This window comes from Hemiscyllium ocellatum, chromosome 48 (genome assembly GCF_020745735.1).
Source record: "Hemiscyllium ocellatum isolate sHemOce1 chromosome 48, sHemOce1.pat.X.cur, whole genome shotgun sequence".
NCBI lineage: Eukaryota > Metazoa > Chordata > Chondrichthyes > Orectolobiformes > Hemiscylliidae > Hemiscyllium > Hemiscyllium ocellatum.
In genome coordinates this window covers 18575967-18597531 of record NC_083448.1, presented here as the reverse complement: position 1 = coordinate 18597531, position 21565 = coordinate 18575967, and the positions used below count along the sequence as shown (strand labels likewise).

Genomic DNA, 21565 nt, shown 5'->3' with positions numbered 1-21565 from the left:
TCCAGAGGACATCAAAGATTTCATAGTTCACACCAGTGTGCTGGATAACGGTAATCTCAAGACAGAGTATTAATGTCAACCATACAGCTATTGTCTCAAACAGGCGAAGCACAAGATTTCACACATTTATATTTGCTGCAGCAGAATTAAACAAAGCACACTGTTAATTTCACATCATTTATGAATCAGAAACAGGTTTTCGAACCTAAAAGTCTTAACAGAGCTCTGCTCATTCGGAATTTAATTGCACACAACAGTTCTACGTGCATGACAGGATTTTGTGCCTCATTCATTTCCTTTGAGAGAATGTGCCACAGCTCTCAGGAATTCACTTTGATTATTCTCAGTAATCCTGCTATTCTGAGGTATAAAATTGTTTACAGACCTTCGACAAGCATCTAGTTCTACTTCCATTGAAGCATTTCATAATTGAAGGCATCAATATTCAAGAACCAGCTCATTGCTTTCTTCCTTAGCAAGTCCAAAAGCAGGAAACACCCATGCTTCCTGAAGCCGTTGGATGATGGCCTCAGGTTTTAACCAGCACAAACTGCTGGTCACTTCGTCTTCTGGCCAGTAGAGGCCCAGAGAAACCCAACATAAGAAGTACCTACACCTTCACCCAGCTCCATAGCAATGGTCCACAGCTAGAGATTCAAATCCATCTTTCACATTTTCCTGACACACCCACTGGTCTGTCAAGTATATGGATACTGCAATAAAAAATGTGAGATGCATATGCACATGCAAACATTTTTGTTGAAAGAGTTTTGGTTTTAAACTGGTGATTTAATGATTTATTCGATTAAGAATTAACTGGGCCAGCCTTTTCAAAACCATTTCTTTGAATCAGTAGGTGCCTCCTGATCTATTTACAGAACTGCACTCGGATTGCTGAGTTTAATGGCAAGGGAAGGAAAAATACACAAAGCTATTAACATGATCAAATCTTCAGCATTGTGTGCTCCACTAAAATATCACCACACTAAATTAAGAAAATAAAATCTACTAAGGCAGATTTCAGTCTGGCATCTGACTTACAACAGGAATAACATCATCTGGGATCTTCAAAATGTTTGAAACACTTGCCCCCTTGATCAGCTGATCAGAATTCCATCCATTTTTGGCTACTTAGGCATAAGGACACCAGCAGACCTTGGATGGAGGTGTTCACCTGGGGCAAGGCCAACTATAACTAAATTAGGCAAACATTCGAGAATGTGGATTGAAAGCAGCTCAGGGTAAATCCCCATTTGACATGTGGGAGTCTTCAAAGGACCAGTTAATTTGAGTACAGGACAAGCATGCTCATTCAGAAATGAAGGACAGGAATTGCAGGATTCCGGGACTGTACATGACAGGGGAAATTCTCAGCTTAGTCAAAAAGCAAGCATACCCAAGGTCTGGACAACGAAAAACATACCAAGTTTGCTGTTCCTTGAAAACTATACAGCAAGTAACAAGGAGCTCAAACAGGGAGTTAGAAGGGCGAAAAGGGACAATGAAATGTCCTTGACCAGCAAGGTTAAGGAGAATCCCAAGGCATTTTGTACATCCATTCAGAACAAGAGGGCTGCAAGAAAGAGCTTGACCACTCAATGGTGAAGGGAGGTTAAGTGTACAGCCAGAGGGAGTGGGTGAGATCCTGAATGAGTACTTTACATCAGTATTCACCACAGAGAGCGACATGAGGGATTTGACATTAGGGAAAGAGGTGTAAATACTTTTGGACTGGTCAACATATTGAATGGGGTTGGGTGTCTTAAAACGCATTAAGGCAGACAAGTTCCCATGGCCAAATGGGATCTATCCCTAGGATACTGTGAGAGACAAGGTTGGGGGGTGGGGGGGGAAATGGGGAATTAACTGGAACCTTAACAGATATCTTTGCCCACAGGCCAGATTCTGGAGGACTGAAGAATGGTCAACATTGTTCCTTTGTTTAAGAAGCTAAACAGATAAGGCAGGTAACTACGGGCTGGGAAGCCTGATATCAGTGGTAGGGAAACTGTTGGAGAAGGTACTGAGAGACAGGATTTGTTCACTTCTGGAAGTGAATGGTCAAGATTAGTGGGAAAACAGGAAAACTGGGAAAACTTTAAAAAGCAACAAAGAACCATGAAGCAAGCAATAAAGAAAGGAAAGATAGATGATGAATGCAAACTAGCAGAGAATATAAAAACAGGAGGAAAAGGTTTGATAAATATATAAAACCGAAAAGGGTAGCTAAAGTGGACATGAGTCCCTTGCAGGATGAGAAAGGGGAATTAATTTTGAAATGGTCAAGGCTTTGAATAACTATTTTGTGTCAATTTTCACAGTGGAAGATGTGTCTGACATGCCAAAGCATGATGTTGTGGAAACGATGGGAGGTGAGGATACGATGGGAGGTGAGGATACGATGGGAGGTGAGGATACGATGGGAGGTGAGGGTACCATGGGAGGTGAGGGTACCATGGGAGGTGAGGGTACCATGGGAGGTGAGGGTACCATGGGAGGTGAGGACCTCAGTTCAATTGTTATCACTTTAAGGGTAGTGTTGAGCAAACGTGAGGGGCTAAAGGTAGATAAGTCCCCTGGTCCCTATGGAATGCGTCCCAGGGTGCTGAAAGAAATGGTACAAGTTCGAGTCGATGTGTTAATTGATTGGACTCTGGGCAGGTTCTGCCATACTGGAAGGCAGTATATGTCACACCACTGTTTAAAAAAAGTGGGTAGGCAAAAGGAATGTAATTGTAGGCTAGTTCACTTAACATCTATACTTGGGAAAATGCTTTCTATCATTAAAGAAGAAATCATGAGACATCTGGATGGAAAGGGTTCCATCAGGCAGACGCAGCATGGATTCAGGAAGGGAAAGTCATGTTTGACAAACTGACTGGAGTTCTTTGAGGATGTTACAAGCGCGGTAGATGGAGAAGAACAGGTGGATGTCATATATTTAGATTTTCAGAAGGCGTTCGATAAGATGCCACATAAAAGACTCATCCATAAGATAAGAATGTATGGCGTTGTGGGGAATGTCCTAGCATGGATACAGGACTGGTTAACCAATAGAAAACAGAGACTTGGGACAAATGGGTGCTTCTCCAGTTGGAAACCAGCAGTGAGCAGCGTGCCACATGGGTCAGTGTTGGACCCGCAACTGTTCCGGATTTGTATAAATGATTTGGAAGGGGAGACAGAGTGTAACATATCCAAGTTTGCTGAAGACACGGAACTGAGTGGAAAGGCAAACTGTGCAGAGGATGTGGAGGGTCTGCAGAGAGATTTCGATAGGTTAAGTGAGTGGGCAAGGGTCAGGCAGATGGAGTACAATGTTGGTCATGGTCAGGTTATCCACTGTGGAAGTAAAAATGGTCAGTCAGAGTATTCGATAAATAGTGAATAATTGCAGCATGCTGTTTGGCAGAGGGACTTAGGACAGGAATCACAACAAGTTGATCTGCAGGTGCAGCAGCTCATCGGGAAGGCAAATGGAATATTAGCTTTCATTGCTCGAGGGAGTGAACTTAAGAGCAGTGAAGTTCTCCTGCAATTGTACAAGGTGTTAGTGAGCACCTTCCTGGCCTCCTTGCTTCAGGAAGGGTATACTGGCTTTGGAGAAGGTGCAGAGGAGGTTGACCAGGTTGATCCTGGAAATGAAGGGGTTACCAGGAGTGGTTGAGCCACCTCGGACTGTAATCACTAGAATTTAGAAGAATGAGAGGGGATCTTAGAGAAACATATAAAATTATGAAAGGGATAGATAATGGTTGTAGGTTTGCTCACTGAACTCAAGGTTTGGTTTCAGACGTTTTGTCACCACGCGGGGTAATATCTTCAGTGAGCCTCCGGATGAAGCATACATCCAGAACCTCAACCTGCGCTACAAATCTTCTCAAAACTCACTAACCAATAGTTCAGATAGAGGCAGGCAAGTTGTTTCTGCTGGTGGGTGAGACTAGGATGAGGGACATGGTCCCAAGATTAGGGGAAGTAGACTTAGGACAGAGATGAGGAGGAAGTGCCTTTCCCAGAGAGTAGTGAATCTATGGAATTCTCTGCCCAAGGAAGCAGTCGAGGCAACTTCATGAAAGATATTCAAGACACAGCTGGATGGGCGTTTGATTGGTAGGGGAATTGAGGGTTGTGGGGATAATACAGATAGCAGGAGCTTAGCCAATCAACCACAATCTTGATGATTGGCGGAACAGGCTCGACGGGCCAAATGGTCTCCTCCTGCTTCTATTACTATGAAACTATGACTTATTCGTGGTAAGCAGCATGGGTTTGTGCAAGGATGGTTAAGCTAATTGAGTTTTTTGAGGCAATGACAAGAATGATCGATAAGGGAAGGGCAGTGGATGTTGTCTTCAGTAAAGTATTTGATAAGCTACCACATGGTAGGCTGATACAGAAGGTAGAGTCTTATGGGATCTGAGGTGAGGTGGCTAGATGGATACGGAGTCACTAAGAAGTGGAGCTGGAAAGGCACAGCAGATCAGCCAGCATTGGAGGAGCAGGATACTTGACATTTCAGGTCAGGATCCTTTATCAGTCCTGATGTAGGGTCGCGACCTGAAATGTCGACTTTCCTACTTTCCCGATGCTGGCTGACCTGCTGTGCCTTTCCAGCTCCACATGGTATTGATTCTGACTTCCAGCATCTGCAGTCCTTACTGTCTCCAAGGAGATGGATACACAACTTGCTTGGTCATCAAAGACAGAGAGTAGCGGGGAAAGGGTGCTTTTCAGAATGGAAATCAGTTACTAGTGGGATCAGTGCCGAACCTTATGCTGCTTGTGATATATAGAAATGATCTGGAAGAAATTGCAGGTGGTCTGATGAGGACGTTTGAGGATGACACCAAAATAGACAGAGTTGCACATCGTGAGGATGATTGTCAAAGAATACAGCAGGACATGGGCAGAGAAATGACAGCTGGAGTTTAATCTAGACAAGTGCAAGGTAATACATTTTGGAAGAAGAAATGCAAATGTGAATTATACAATAAATGGCAGAACCCTTCCAAGCACTGACACACAGAGGGATCTGGGTGTATCGGTCCACAGATCCCTGAAAGCAGCCATACAGGTCGATCGAAGGTAGCCAAGAGGGCAGATAGCATACTTGCCTTCATCAGCTGGAGCACTTAATATGAAAGTCGGCAAGTTCTGTTGCAGCTGTCTAACAGTTTAGTTTGACCACATTTGGAATAGTGCATGCAGTGCTGGTCACCAGACTACCCCAAGGAAATGAATGCTGTGGAAAGGGTGCAGAGAAGGTGTTACAGCTAAAGGCTGGGGTTCTCTTCCTGCTGCTAGAATTGCATATGATCTATTTTCCTCAACTTGCCTTTGTTAAAGGTGTGTTTATAGAATGTTACTATATTGGAACAGTTAATTAGGAGTTGTTCATATAATATGTATGTATTATTTTGTTAAGCATTTGACTAGAGTTGCAGTGAAACCAATTCTCTTCTTTTTATTTTGTCTGTATTTTAACTCCAGCGTAAAAACAAAGTGTGTTTTCCTTCAAGACTGGGAATTTGACCCACTGAATTGCAGCCAGAACAAAACACCATTGACCTTTAAAATAAGAATAAGTTTGGGTCTAGACTATTTTCTTAAAGTATCTTGAGGGGGTTTGCTCTGGTCAATAACACATGGAAGATGTGGTAGGCACGTGAATAGAAGACCAATGGCGATAGAAACTGCATTTGGGTAATAACTGGTGGGTCTAAGTAAGGACTGGGAGTAGGCACAGGATTGCTGGGCTGGACGGTCTGTTTATATACTGTATTGTTCTTTGTTCAGATGCTTTTCAATCATGATTTGATTTACCCGGGTTGTCAACATCACCAACGAAAACAAGGCAGTTTACCCCTCTCCCCACTTCAAAGTCTGCCTGTGTGAGGACACATCATGGGGCCTTGGATCTTTCAGCATCTTCAATATCTGAAAAATTCCAAATTCTACAATATCAAGAAAAGGTACAGGCAGACCCATGAAATTATATGTTTTGCCTGATACTGGGAGGAACCTGAAGTGGTGCTTAAACACTATCATGGACTAGATTAAACAATGGTTTGTTTCTCTGCTGTATATGACAGTCAGAACAATGATTTTGCCATTTTGTCACAGACCAGATGAGTGGTGCACTCTCAGATCCCATGGCAGAGTACTGTTCTTCCAATTCCCACAGTCAGGGCATTGAATCCTAGCCTCAACCATGTAACCTGAACATTAGCTTGGCAGGGTTTGTGGAAGCAACACAGCAGATTGTCAGGCCACTTCAACTTAGGACAAGGGGATTCTGGATGAGTGGTGCTGGAAGAGCACAGCAGTTCAGGCAGCATCCAACGAGCAGCGAAATCGACGTTTCGGGCAAAAGCCCTTCATCAGGAATAAAGGCAGTGAGCCTGAAGCGTGGAGAGATAAGCTAGAGGAGGGTGGGGGTGGGGAGAAAGTAGCACAGAGTACGTTGGGTGAGTGAGGGAGGAGATGAAGGTGATAGGTCAGGGAGGAGAGGGTGGAGTGGATAGGTGGAAAAGGAGATAGGCAGGTAGGACATGTCCGGACAAGTCATGGGGACAGTGCTGAACTGGAAGTTTGGAACTAGGGTGAGGTGGGGGAAGGGGAAATGAGGAAACTGGTGAAGTCCACATTGATGCCCTGGGGTCGAAGTGTTCTGAGGCGGAAGATGAGGCGTTCTTCCTCCAGGCGTCTGGTGGTGAGGGAGCGGCAGTGAAGGAGGCCCAGGACCTCCATGTCCTCGGCAGAGTGGGAGGGGGAGTTGAAATGTTGGGCCACGGGGCGGTGTGGTTGATTGGTGCGGGTGCCCCGGAGATGAGACATTTTGCTAAGCACTGCCCTCCAAAGAGAGAGAGATAGAGAAATAATGAGAGAGAGTGTGTGTGTGAGAGAGAGTGAGAGACAGTGTGTGTGTGTGTGTGTGTGTGTGTGTGTGTGTGTGTGTGTGTGTGTGTGTGTGTGTGTGTGAGAGAGAGAGAGAGAGAGAGAGAGAGAGAGAGAGAGAGAGAGAGAGAGAGAGAGAGAAGGAAGAGAATGTTAACAGCTGGAAACTCATAATCTTGAAGGCCAGTTGGTTCTGGCTAACGGATAATGAGAAGCTTTTTCCTTCGAACCTTGTGCCAAAAACACAGTCAGATTGTAGCTCTTCTCATGTGTGATAGAAATGTACCTTTCAACTTCAGAAATCAGCAAACAAGATTGAAATTAATGACTCACTTCCAAAGGAGGTTGCTTGGAAGATTTTGCTCTGACTGTGCAGGTCATTTTGGGGATGCAATGATTTCTTTTTGAAAAGGATCCAAATTAGTTGTGACTATTCTTCCTCGAACTGGAATTTTTCAAACTTGGATTGATTGGCTGCTGGATTTTGCAACTCAAGATGACAAAGTAATGATCAAACCGAGAAGTGGCAGAAAATTAATTGGGATTTTAAACAATATGCTAATCAGGCAAGATGAAAGAAATCTCTGGGGTGAAAAAGCTGCAAATCAAACAACATGACTAAATTGGAGTGTTCGAAACAGCAGTCACAGCTCAAGCTCGGAACGCTGAAATTTTGGGAACGGACTTCCTTCACAGCAAGCTGCAGCAACGGCTGATGCTTCCCTCTCCATCTTTAGCCCAAAAATTATCAATGGGAGTCTGTCAATAACTGACCAGAGGGCACAGTACAATCCACGTACTTAGGTTTCAACTGGATTCACATGCTTGTCCTGCAGCCTTGCACACTGACCAAGGTGTGATTTCACCATGCCTCTTGGCAATGAAATTTCTCCCTGAGCCTGTGGCTCTCACAATGTGATCGGTCACCCCCTCAGGTCAGTTCACATCTGCACAGTTCCCAAGAATGCAAACCTGTACACAGTCGTCAGTGAGCTGCCAATAATACAATTCATGAATTTGACTTCAGAGTTTAAACTGAAGAATGAGAGTTTATGACTTGGATGTCCTGTGGAACTTGCCGTAGGTGTGGTTCTGAGCTATGAGACAAGTACTGCTCAACATGCCTGCCAGTGTCAAACAGAACCTTCACTTCAAACACCAAAGACATCCAAAACAGAAATGTAATCCCTAGTATTGTTGGAATACACACCGAACTCACTGCACCAGGACACCAACACAGATTTGACATACTTCCCCAGACGCAGGTGAAAGAGTTTTCCCACGTCATACATATAACAACTTCAAATCACAGATGAACTTATGATTAGATGATTCGAAACTTCGAACAAGCCAGACAATAAACTCGAGGGGATGCACCTAATGAACAGCAGGTTCTGCAAGATCAAGAAAACAGGGGAAATTCCCTTTCATTTCCATAATAATACACTGAAATGATCTGATGACGTTCCTTCAATTCCTGGAGGATAGGAATCCAAATGAGAAGAATACATAATCCCATCCACCCTGATAGGGAGCAAAAATCTATCCAACAGTTCAGGACTGAACAATTCCACAATGTATTCTGAAAAACTGAACACTGTTTGCAACATGCAATCATTAAGATGCAGCAAATTACCTTCTCATTTATGAGACAGCCAGAGTCATTTACAGCATAAAAGGAGACCTCTCAGCCCACTGAATTCATGCCAGCTCTCTGAGAGTGAAACAATCCACCCACAGGGTGAGATTCAAAGTTGTGCAAACCCACAGCTGCTCAGTCATCAAAGTGAGACAGTATAAGATCCCGACAAAATATCGTCATAGAGTCATACAGATACACGACAAGGAAACAGACCCTTCGGTCCAACCCGCCATGCCGACCAGATATCCCAACCCAATCTAGTCCCACCTGCCAGCACCCGGCCCATATCCCTCCAAACCCGCCCTACTCATGTACCCATCCTGATGCCTTTTAAATGATGTCATTGTACCAGCCTCCACCACATCCTCTGGCAGCTCATTTCCATGTACATACCACCCTCTGCATGAAAAAGTTGCCCCTGACATCCCTTTTATATCTTCCCCCTCTCACCGTAAACCTATGCCCTCTAGTTCTGGATTCCCCCACCCCAGGGAAAAGACTTGGTCGATTTATCCTATCCATGCCCCTCATGATTTTGTAAACCTCTAAGAGGTCACCCATCAACGATCCAGGTAAAACAGCCCCAGCCCATCAGCCTCTCCCTATAGCTCAAATCCTCCAACCCAGGCAACATTCTTGTAAATCTTTTCTGAACCCTTTCAAGTTTCACAACATCTTTCCGATAGGAAGGAGACCAGAATTGCACGCAATATTCCAACAGTGGCCTAACCAATGTCTTGTACAACCGCAGCATTACCTCCAAACTCCTGTACTCAATGCTCTGACCAATAAAGGAAAGCATATCAAACACCTTCTTCACTATCCTATCTACCTGCGACTCCACTTTCAAGTTGCTATGAACCTGCACTCCAAGGTCTCTTGGTTCAGCAACACTCCCCAGGACCTGACCACCAGATGGGCCAATGGGCTGAGAAGTGGCAGATGGAGTTTAATTCGGATAAATGCGAGGTGCTGCATTTTGGGAAAGCAAATCTTAGCAGTCCTGCTAAGATTTGCTTTCCCAAAATGCAGCACCTCGCATTTATCCGAATTAAACTCCATCTGCCACTTCTCAGCCCATTGGCCCATCTGGTCCAGATCCTGTTGTAATCTGAGGTAACCCTCTTCGCTGTCCACTATACCTCCAATATTGGTATCATCTGCAAACTTACCAACTGTACCTCTTATCCTCACATCCAAATCATTTCTATAAATGACAAAAAGTAGTGACCCCAGCACAGATCCTTGTGGCACTCCACTGGTCACAGGCCTCCAGTCTGAAAAACAACCCTCCAGCACCACCCTCTGTCTTCTACCTTTGAGCTAGTTCTGTATCCAAATGGATAGTTCTCCCTGTATTTCATGAGCTCTAACCTTGCTTACCAGTGTCCCATGGGGAACCTTGTTGAACACCTTATTGAAGTCCAAATAGATCACACCTACTGCTCTGCCTTCATCAATCCTCTTTGTTACTTCCTCAAAAAACTCAATCAAGTTTATAAGACATGATTTCCCACGCGCAAAGCCATGTTGACTATCCCAAATCAGTCCTTGCCTTTCCAAGTACATGTACATCCTGTCCCTCAGGAGTCCCTCCAACAACTTGCCCACCACCAATGTCAGGCTCACTGGTCTACCGTTCCCTGGCTTGTCCTTACCACCCTTCTTAAACAGTGGCATCACGTTAGCCAAACCTCCAGTCTTCTGGCACCTCATCTGTAACTATCGATGATACAAATATCCCAGCAAGGGGCTCAGCAATCACTTCCCGAGCTTCCCACAGAAGTCTAGGGTACACCTGAGGAGGTCATGGGGATTTATTCAGTTTAACGCATTTCAAGACATCCAGCACTTCCTCCTCTGTAATATAGAAATTTTTCAAGATGGCACCATCTACTTCCCCACATTCCAAAATAATATGAGATTCAACCAACAGGTTGATATTTTCTTTCTCAGAAATGCTGTGGTCCACTCAAATGTTCAGCTGAGACAAGCACAAGAATTCGGAGCAGGTGTAGACTATTTGGAACGTGAAGCAAAGCCTTTGGGTTGAGGAAGAGTTATAGCAAGCCTACTCGGGAAGCACATCAGGCTGAACTATCACACAAAGCACTCGAACCTCTCTAAGCAAGAAGACATAGGCAGGTCCTATGAAACAAAAGACCCATCATGATTGATGGGCAGGGAACTAAGAATCCATTCTCCTGCTGGACAGGGCTAATTCCAAGCAACTCATGACCAATTCACAGTAAAGAAATGGTGTTGAGAGTGTAGAAAAGACAAGGTGAGGTGCGTACCTGGGCACGAATCAGTGCTTCAAAGCTTGGCTGGAAATAATCGATGCGGCTGTTGTAAAATTTTGGCATCTCTTCAAGCAGCTGCTTGTTTTTGGCTTCAAAATCCTCACGGACTGGCTTCAGCTCCTCTCTCGCCTAGGAAATGAAAATACCAAAGAGATTGACCTTGGGGTTTTGTCCCAAATTTTAAACTGACTGAGGAACAAAAACTGCAAATAGCTGTGAACAACGGAAGACAAAGTCAAATTCAGCTGAACCTGCTTCAAGTCTGAAAGCAATTCCCAACATCAGTGAGGAACACGGTCGATGAAAAAACAGTCTAGTCATGGACCCATGTATTTTTTAGACAGGAAGTGTGTCAATTATACTTTTATTGGGTGGAGAAAAATAGAAATGGCATCATGGCTTAGCAAGAGGCAGACAGACATGTTGCTGACCTTATGAACAGGCATGCTGTCCAATCTATTCATTGTATACTCATCAGCACATTTCAAAAGCAGTTTTTCCTTCATTCATCGATGGCCAACAATTCTGTGGTGCACTCTGCATGGCAACATCCCAATCGATTAGCCATCAGCACCCATTCCCCATGCAGTATAAACCACTGCCCCTTTGAAACTTGGCACTCTTGCATCTGTCCTGATGAATGTTCACCAAAAAGCTTCAATAGCGTATAGCCTGACCTGCTGCGCTTTTCCAGCAACACATTTTCAGCTCTGATACTCCAGCATCTGCAGACCTTACTTTCTCCTCTCAGACAGACTACCCAGCCTATTACCTCCTTGGTTTGTGTTTTGTTCGCGTCTGCTGCTTCCCTCTGCTTTCATCTCCACAGCTCGCTCTTTGCCTTTCTCCTGGTATCCCTTGCCCCTGCATTACCACTCCCTTGATAGCTCTGGACAGTTATCGGACAGTCAGATACTTTGGTCTCATGGTCACCAGGGTAGTGCTTGTGAATCTAGACTGAGCAGCAGTGCAGAACATTCAGTGACATGGGAGTGGGATCATGGGCTTCAGTTCCACAAAACTGTTGAGCACCCCATCATGTCTGCACACCTTGAGGTGGCACAGTGTCGATGGTTAACACTGCAACCTCACTGTGCTTGGGACCTGTGTTTGATTCCACCCTTGGGCGACGGTCTGTGTGGAGCTTGGACATTCTCCTCCGCTTCTCTGGGTTTCCTCCAGCTGCTCTGGTTTCCTTCCACAGGCTAGGTAGGATTACCATGGGAAAAACAGGGTTACAGGGATAGAGGGGGTGATGGGTCTAGGTGGGATGCTCTTTGGAGGGAAGGTATGGACTTGATGGGCAAAATGGCGTCTGTCTGCACTGTAGTGATCCTATGATCTGGATTGCAGCTAGTCTCCTTGTTGGACACATGCCCTAACAATATTTAGATTCAAAGGCAATTTACTTTTGTCTGGCCGTGGAGAGAGAAGTCCATGTGAAGTTATCAGTCTCTTATTTCCTTCCCACAAAAGCCCCCTTTAAGTGGTTGGAACTATCTGCACTTCACGACTGAACCTTGCAGGGCCCAAATTACATCTGCTACATCATCAAACATCATAGACCCCTCAAGGCTGTAGGTCTCAGCTTACCTGATGAAGCTTCACCAGTACAGGGCCAGACTTATCCTTCTCTTCGTACTTCTCCACTTTGGACTGTAACCTTTTGTAGTCTTGTAAAGTCTGTTCTCGTCTCTTCACTGCCATGTTGAGACTTGGGAAGACGTTACTGAACCTTGATAACGACAGAAGAAAACACAATTAAAGATGAGGTGCTGAAGTGCTCCAATTATGTCCTTAACCATGGTACACTGGGCTTGGTTAGCTCACTTGATGGATGGCTGCATTGTGATACACAAGGACTTCAACAGCGCTTTCTGAGCTGATGCTCACTTGCAGCGGTGCATACCATCTACAAGGTGCTCTGCAGAAATTCACCAAGGGTTGTGTGAAAGCTCTTTCCAAGCCCAGAGCCACACCACTCAGAAGGACATGGCTAACAGATACACAGAAACATCACCCACTGCAAGCTCCCCAACCCCCCAACATCCTGAATTGGCTACGTATCTCACTGACATTAAGTCAAAATCCTGAAAGTCCATTCCGAACAGGAGCAGGACTGCAGCTCAACACCATCTTCTCAAGGCTAATTTGGGCGGCACGGTGGCTCAGTGGTTAGCACTGCTGCCACACAGCATCAGGTTCGATTCCAGCCTCGGGCAACTGTCTGTGTGGAGTTTGCACATTCTCTCTGTATCTACGTGGGCTTCTTCTGGGTGCTGCGGTTTCCTCCCACAGTCACAAAGATGGGCAGGTCAGGCGAACTGGCCACGCTAAAGTGCCCGTAGTGCAAGGTGCATTAGTCAGAGGGAAATGGGTCTGGGTGGGTTACTCTTCGGAGGGTCAGTGTGGACTGGTTGGGCCGAAGGGCCTGTTTCCATGCTGCAGGGAATCTAATCTCATCTGAAAGAAACTACTCTAATCTAATTAGGAATGAGCAATAAATGCTGGTTCAGTCAGCAATGCCCACATTCCCTGAATGAAGATAGTAAAGGTTATTGTGGTACATTTTAAATACTGTGGCAAATCTCCTTCTTGATCATGCTCATTCTGAGAAGACCCATTTCCAACTGCTTAATTCATTTCTATTTTAATGCTAATCAATGTGCTGCATTTGCTCGTGTGGTTTCAGATTTCCTAGACAAGTTTTCATGAGAGAATTCTAGTTCACAGGCATGAGAAGCAGAATAAGTACATAAAGCTTCAACACATAGCCAGCACGAGTGTGACAAAGTTGCTCCTTTATGTTGTCCTATTTGTCAGAGAGGTCATAAACGACACAGACTCCAAGAAGTGAGGGGTTGAAGGGTTTTTGGGGCCGATGTGATAATCACTAACAGATACTGCCTCAGGTCGAGGCTTTCAAGTTTAACAAGCCCTTGTACAATGAAAGGGGAGCAGCCAGCTCTCCCAGCCCAGCTTCTCTCTGGTTTGGTTTGGGATTTTCCCAGTATTGTGGAAAAAGCTGCTGGACCCAAAGGAGTCGCTCCAGGCTGGTACTTTCTCTCTGACCTCTCTCCTGGAAGACCCCGGCGTTTGGTTTTACCTTTTGCTTATGGGGATTATTGCAAATATTTGGAACAGCGTCATTAAATTGGGATCATCTGTTGGATTTTCGGAGAGGTTAAGTTACTCGGTATTCGGTTTTCTGTGGTTTGTGTTCCATTCGGTACTCTAGTAAATAAATTCTATTCTGTTTAAAACTAAGTGGCTTGACCAGCTGATTCTCTCCGGGAATATCCACACTACAACTGCTTAAAACAACGAGCAAATTTTGAAAGGATTTGTCACTCAGGTTGAGGTTCTGGATGTAGATTTGCTCACTGAACTGGAAGACTCATTTTCAAACGTTTCGTCACTATACTAGGTAACATCTTCAGTGAGCCTCCAGATGAAGCAGTGGCGGTGAAGCCCGCTTTCTATTTATGCGTTTGGGTTTCTTTGGGTCGCTCATGTCATTTCCTGTGGTGACGCCATTTCCTTGGCGATGTCATTTCCTGGCCCTTTTCTCAGGGGGTGGTAAATGGGATCCAAGTCAATCTGTTTGTTGATAGAGTTCTTGTTGGAATATCAACAAACACATTGACATGGATCCCATTTATCACCCCCTGAGCAAAAGAACAGGAAATAACATCTGTGGGGGCAGCACCAGGATCCCAAGTTGAATTCCAACCTCAGGCGACTGACTGTATGGAGTTTGCACATTCTCGTCGTGTCTGTGTGGGTTTCCTCCGGGTGCTCCGGTTTCCTCCCACAGTCCAAAAATGTGCAGGTCAGGTGAATTGGCCATACTAAATTGCCCATAGGGTTAGCCGGGGGAAATGGGTCTGGATGAGTTACTCTTCAGAGAGTTGGTGTGGACTGGTTGGGCCGAAGGGCCTGTTTCCATACTGTAGGCAATCTAATCTAAACTAATCTTACCCTAGTGTGGTGACTAAACATCTGAAAATGCAGCGCAGCGAGCAAACCTACTTCCACAACTAGCAAAGTTAGGGCGTGGGCTAAATTCTTTAAATGTTTGGGGGGTCTGGTCTGGTCCATAACAATGGGTTTCCCTTTCTGCACCACTGTAATACACTGCATTTATCTGTTAACATCTATCCACGTACTGCTCTGTTCAAGAATGTCTGTCACCAAATGGAATGAGAGAACAGATGGTGGTTCTATGTCAGCTAAGGGATAACTGTGAAAACTTGATTGGATGGATAGAGATGTCGGAACAAGAAATCAGTGACAATTACAAACAAATCACTTGCGAAACAGCACAACTTCAGAAGAAACAGTGTCCCATCCTGCTGCAGAAGTACAGGCCAAAGGACAGAGCTGATTGGGAAATAGTGACTTCTACCACCTATACTTTGTAATACAAACTCTTAATTTAGTTTGTACTTTCTCAGGGTTGTATTCTGTTATAACAAGACACAGGAAAGAAGGGCCCAGGAGAAATGGATATTATTTGGTCTTAACCATCTTCCGAAAAGCTCAATTTAAAAGGGTAGAAGAGTTCAAAATCGTGGTGTGCCCACCCTGTTCCACATGGGAAACTGGGAATATTTCCAGAGCCTGGGACCAGCATGTTTGCAGGAAGTGTCTCCAGCTGTAGCTCCTGGGAGGCGGTGTTTCAGAGTTGCAATGAAAGCTGGACACATTGTGCAGCATCCCGCTGAGCTGACAGATTCACGGAGAGCACGTAGAGGGAGGTGCTCACTCTTAAGGCTACAACTCAGAGTTAAAGAGCACAGAAGCAAACCCTTCGGCCCAACCAGTCCAAGCTGACCAAAATCCCAAAGTAAACTAGTCCCACCTGCCTGCTCCTGCCCCATATCCCTCTAAACCTTGCGTATTCATGTGCTTATCCAAATATCTTTTAAATGCTCTAACTGTCCCCACTTCCTTGGGAAGTTCATTCCACACATCATCACTCACTGTGTAAAAAAGGTTGCCCCTCATGTCTCTTTTATAGCTTTTTGCTCTCACCTTTGAAGTATCCCCCTCCAAGCTTTGAAATCCCCCATCGTAGGGAAAAGACATCTGTCATTCACCTTATCTGTACCCCTCAATATCCTGCGCTGCAGTCAAAAAAGGTCCCAGAAGTGACTTCACCTGATGAAGGAGCTACACTCTGGCAGCTTGTAATGTTAAATAAACCCACTGGACTATAACCCTGGTGACTATGAATATATTTGAGGCTGGGGTCATGAAAGGCAGAGGCTTCAAAGGCCAGAGTCAGACAAGGACATAGTTAAAAAAAAAAGCGGGAAAGGGATGAGTAATGTTAAAAAGGCTTTACTCCTGAACATGCAGAGCGTTCGAAATAAAGTGAACAAATTAATCATGCTCAGCCTCCTTTGCTAATTTCAGAGCACAAGGAAGGAAGCTGTTCAGCACCTCAAAGCAAACTGTACCATTCCACTTAGATAAAAGCACGAGCATTCCATTTCTTAAGCCTGATCTGCCAACCAGGACAATTAGAGGAGATTTTGCAACAAACCTGCTTTCCTGACGTCTCCCTCAGTTCCCAGAGGGCCTGAAACTCTGCTTCCCCCAACCTGAAATATATTCCGTGAAGGAATGCACACATTGATCAGGCCGGAGAAATAAGAGTGAGAGTGTGTGTGAGCATGTGTTAATTCCTCCTTATCGGAGACAGCAGTGACTATCCTTTATCCTCAAACACGATCCCTGTGTTCTCAATTTCCCAGCCAGGGAAACCATTCTCAGTGTTAACTCCATCAAGCCTCTACAGAATGCTCACAATTTCAGATACATGACCTCTCATTGTTCTAAACAGCAACACATTTCAGCTCACTTATCCCAGCCTTTCACTGTAGGCCACTCTCACCTGGTGAAGCTCAGCAAATGATCTCTCTCAGCTCATTTTTCGATGTGGGGTTCATACCTCCTAATTTCCTGACCAAACAAAAATGATCGATCCCGTTCCGAATTTTTGAAGTGACTCCAAGTCTAAGCAGCTACTCTTGGAGTGTTCCTGATAACCCCTCAGTATGGAAACAGTTTACTGTCAGCACACATCAATAGCTAAGCAGTGGGCTGATCAGACTGCTCTACCATTCAACAACATTGTGGCTGATGTTCCACCTCAACATCATTTCCCACGTCCCTGATGTTTTCCATACCTACGACGATAGCAATCCATGTTTCAAATCCATACCATGACTGGAACTGCACAGCCCAAAGGCTCACCACTCTCTGGGTGAAGAAATTCCTCCTCATTTCAATGCTAAATAGAATACCCTTTACTCTGAGGATTCACCTCAATCTCTCCTCATAAGATAGTCCCGCCATCCCAGGAATCAGTCGAGTCAATCTATATTTCACTCCCTCTGTCTCAATACGTCTCTCCTTTGGTCAAAACACCAAACTGCACACAATAACCCAGCTGCAGTCTAATTTTGCTCCTGTACTCAAGCCCCCCTTCTGCAATTGCAGCCAACAGATCACTTGCCTTCATTTGACCTAACTTTACACATGTTCTTCATACCAAGTGAACCGCCCAGTATAAAAGGTCAAGTAGCATCCTTACCCAAACCAACAAACAAGAGTATATCAGATCAAAACTGAGAAAACAAGGTTGGTTTGTGAATATTCATGTTGTCATCAGCACAACAGCAAATAATGATAAAATGGAACCCAGTTAAGTCAGAGAGATACAGTCTATTAAAGTTCAAAAGCTGCCCTGTATATGTGACAGCGAATGGGTCTATGGAATGTCAAGGCTGCAGATAAAACCAATTGCTGAAAAAATTTGAGTACGGCACAGTAAGTCAACACACAAATTCTTGTGCAGCTTCAGCTCATTCAATAACCTTGTGGCAGGAGGGACGCGAGCAAGAACATCCAGAAAGAGATCAAGGAGATCTGCAGATGACAAAATGGAGAAGCAGACTGATTAACTTGTAATCAACAGGAAATGGCTGGGAACTATAAACAAATATCAGATTGTACAGAGACGCGTATTTGGGAAGTCGCCGATATCAGCTAATCTCCAAACTCAAAGGAAGACTCAATGTGTGGAAAGCCAAAACAGCAACGTAAGCAGGCGGGATTTTCAGACAAGCAGTTTGTCAGTCAGAGATGGGCAAAAGGTCACCGTGTCTCAAACACAAGAACAGATTCACTTGGAATGACAAAATGAATGGAGGATCAAACAGCAAATTAAACTCCCTGTGAAGTCATTCAGTAAGAAGCTGGGAGATGACTAAACAGTCACACAAACAAGGATGAAGAGACGTGGAGATAAATTACCAATGCTCTAATCAAATATCTATGTGTGCAGCCACAAGATACTGGGTGTTTGAAACTGTTTATTTGCTCTACACATTGACACTTGGCCATTGAGAAAGAGGAGACAAGAATCTCCTCACCATCAGCATAAAGATACTTCCGATCAGCCGGACAGGTCCAATAAAGGGAGATAAAAGATACAATGCAATGGTACGGAAGCCCTTGTGTGTTGGCCCAGTCATGTCTAGAATCTAAGACTCCAGAACACGATGGCAGGCAGCACAATTGGCAGCTGAGTAGGAAAGGGAAACATGGAAGAACGATGAATAAATAAAACAATGTGGAACAGATTTTCCAGAAGCAGCTGTCAACTTGGAATATTCACAGCAGGAAAAGACGCATTCTCTCAGGTGAAGGCTACATAGCCTCTGGAGCCTGTTCTGCTGCTCACTATCTTTTTTGTAGATTCGCGACAGTATGGAAACAGACCCTTCAGCCCAACAAGTCCACACCAACCTGCTTAAGAGTTACCCACCCAGACCCATTCCCCTGCATTTAGCCCTGATGAATGCACCTAACACTATGGGTAATTTAGCATGGCCAATCCACCTAACCTGCACATCTTTGGACTGTGGGAGGAAACCGGAGCACCAGGAGGAAACCCACGCAGACACGGGGAGAGCATGCAAACTCCAAACAGACAGTCTGCCCGAGGCAGGAATCGAACCCGGGATGCTGGTGCTATGGGGCAGCAGTGCTAACCACTGAGCCACCATGCCATCCCTCAATGCCATTTACACCCCCTGGTTCCATGATTCAAGGAGAGGGGGAAAAGCCAGCACAGATGGTTGGGCTTACAGAAAGGTTATGTCATTCAAAGGCGGCTTGTATTCATGGGGTCTGAAAGAGCTCTGTGGCCCAGGACAACATGAATCAACAAAGTGGTTTGTGTCCAAGACCCCTGACTCCCAAAGGTAAAACCAGCCCACACCCTCAAGAGTTTGGGGCTGACCGGATAACCAAGGCTTGCAACCAACTTGCCTTCAGCACCCCTTTGCATTGTCAACCAATCAGAAGTAAAAGCTATTCACGTGTAAATACCATGCACACAAACAAAACGATGAGGCAACAAACGTGAGTGAGTCAAGAAAATGTTATCTACCTGCACTGTTACGCAAGAGGCATATGATTCAAACTGCAACCTCTCACCGAAATGTTTGGGGCAATAATCAAAACACAGAACATTTCAAAAGATTCCAAGATGGCATGAATAAACGTGTCGAATGGGAATCATTGGAATATTGGTTCAAAGGTACTAATTGCAAGGTATTACATTTTGGGAAGAGAACCAAGTGGTGACAAATTAATCGGAAAATAATAATCTAAAAAATGCACAGCGAGAAACCAGATCTGCAAGTCTAAAAACCCAAGTCAGAAAAGGTTGCAATACAGTCTAATAAGGTTGTTAAAAAAACAAACCAAACCAAACACACTGACTCACTCAGACAATCACAAAATACTGCAGACACTGGAAATCAGAAATAAAGACAGAAAATGGTGGTGAAACTAAACTACTCTTGCACAATCAATCGAGTGAAAAACATCATTAATGCTTCAAGTCTGATGTCACTTGCTCAGAGCTAGAAGGAGCTGGGAAATAGTGAGTTATATGCTATAGACCAATGGAGTGGAGGACAAGTGGAACAGGGGGTGAGGGTCGACAGAGTAAAAGACAAGTGGAGTGGTAATGGTGGTCAAGGAAAGATTGAGATGGAAGATAGGTGTAAATGACAAATGAGTGAAGAGGAAAACCGGTCTGTTCTGCTGAGCGCACAGCCAACCAGACAAGGGCTTGGATTTGTTTTATTCGACAAGAGGGGCGAAAGACAGAGTCTGATTCTCCAATTGCTCTGTCTTGCTCAATGTTAAGATTCCCATCCTGGGCCTGAAGTGTTCCAACAAAGTGCAACACAAGCTGCCAGAACATCTCATTTCCCACTGAGGCACCTGACAGCCTTCAGGAGTCAGCAGTGAGTTCAACAACCGAAGAGTAAGAGCTCTGCCATCCATTACGATGACAGACTCGATTACTGGCCATGTCTCTTTTTCTGTCTTTTTGTCTTTGCTTTCAGCAGTGTAGACTTGGAAAGAAATCATCATTCCTTCAGCGTCCCTAGATCTTCCACCCCTGAATGACACTGTGGTTTAACTTGCAGCACATGGACTGCAGTGGTTCAGGAAGGCAGCTCACCACCACCTTGTCAAGGCTAACTGGGCAAACGTTACAAATACTGACCAGCCAGTAACACCCCTATCTCATTCAGAAATAAAAAAAAATTGTTGCAGATACGTGACAGATATCTGTAACAGACAAAACAGTGCAGTGGAAGGAACAGTTTACTCTGTTTTCCCACTCAGGTGATCCTTATAACAGACATATATTCCACATCAGCCTATAGTATTAGCCGGGACTAATTCCTACCTGTTTGTGGTTGTGAAATCAGCAATTTAAAACTCAATAATTCCACTTTCATATTTTTTATTTTCATGTTTCCATCACATTCCAGCCTCCCCCTGGTGATCCAAACTGCTGCCATTGTAAACTTACACAACCTGTGGAATGAATTCACACAATGACAAGGGGAGAATTTAATGCAGAGCTCAGTTTGACAAGCGGTTGCCTGAACAGGGATATCAGCTTCTCAGAAGGAGCAACCTCCATTTCAAAAGGAATTCAGACATCCTTGCAAAGATGGTGGTGAAATCCCCTGTTGAACTACTGAAGTCTTTGTGATTACTGTATACAATTATACAGTTGCTTCAACTAAGAGATGTGCAGGGTCATTTCAGCAGATAGGTGACAGCCAATCACACGCTGTGAGTCTGGAGTCACATATCAACCACACTGCACGAACAGCAAACATTTCCTTCCCTGAAGACATTTGCCAAGTAGTTGGGTTGTTTGACCAGGAATGGGGTGTTCCATAAAGGGGTTGTCTGTTCGATCAGGTGGCTGGACGACTGAGGAAGGCAGAGACAGCAACAGCCAGAGTGAGAGCCAGACAGAGACAGAAAACATTCCCCACCCCTCAAGTGGGGTGGAAAGCACAATTGATGGATAAGTCTTTGAACCAAACTTCTGACCAGGGCCTGGTTACACCTGGCTCAGTTCCGATGACAAGTCGGAACCCAGCAGTCATGGGGTAATAGGATTGAAGGATCCAATGTCTTACCACAGTCACATGTTAACATACAGCAAACATGATGACAAAGCAACTGAAAACAGAATACTGAAAATGTGATCAGATAACCCATTCTCTTCCTCTTTTACCTCACCAGTGTCAGAAATGGAATCACATTCTCATTTTAACCCTCAAACATAGTGCAAGAAGAGCAATAAATCAATGCTGTATTG

The 21565-nt window shown here is 44.7% G+C and overlaps 1 protein-coding gene across 1 annotated transcript in view; it reads right to left on the bottom strand.

Annotated features, from left to right (window-relative positions):
* bin3 (bridging integrator 3) overlaps positions 1-21565 on the bottom strand; it is a 123700-nt gene that overhangs the window by 37735 nt on the left and 64400 nt on the right. The window contains exons 7-8 of the mRNA XM_060856589.1: positions 12439-12580; positions 10840-10974 (exon numbers count right to left, since the gene is read on the bottom strand). Of these exons, the coding sequence (XP_060712572.1) occupies positions 10840-10974; positions 12439-12580 (277 nt within the window). The remainder of the gene's footprint in view (positions 1-10839; positions 10975-12438; positions 12581-21565) is intronic.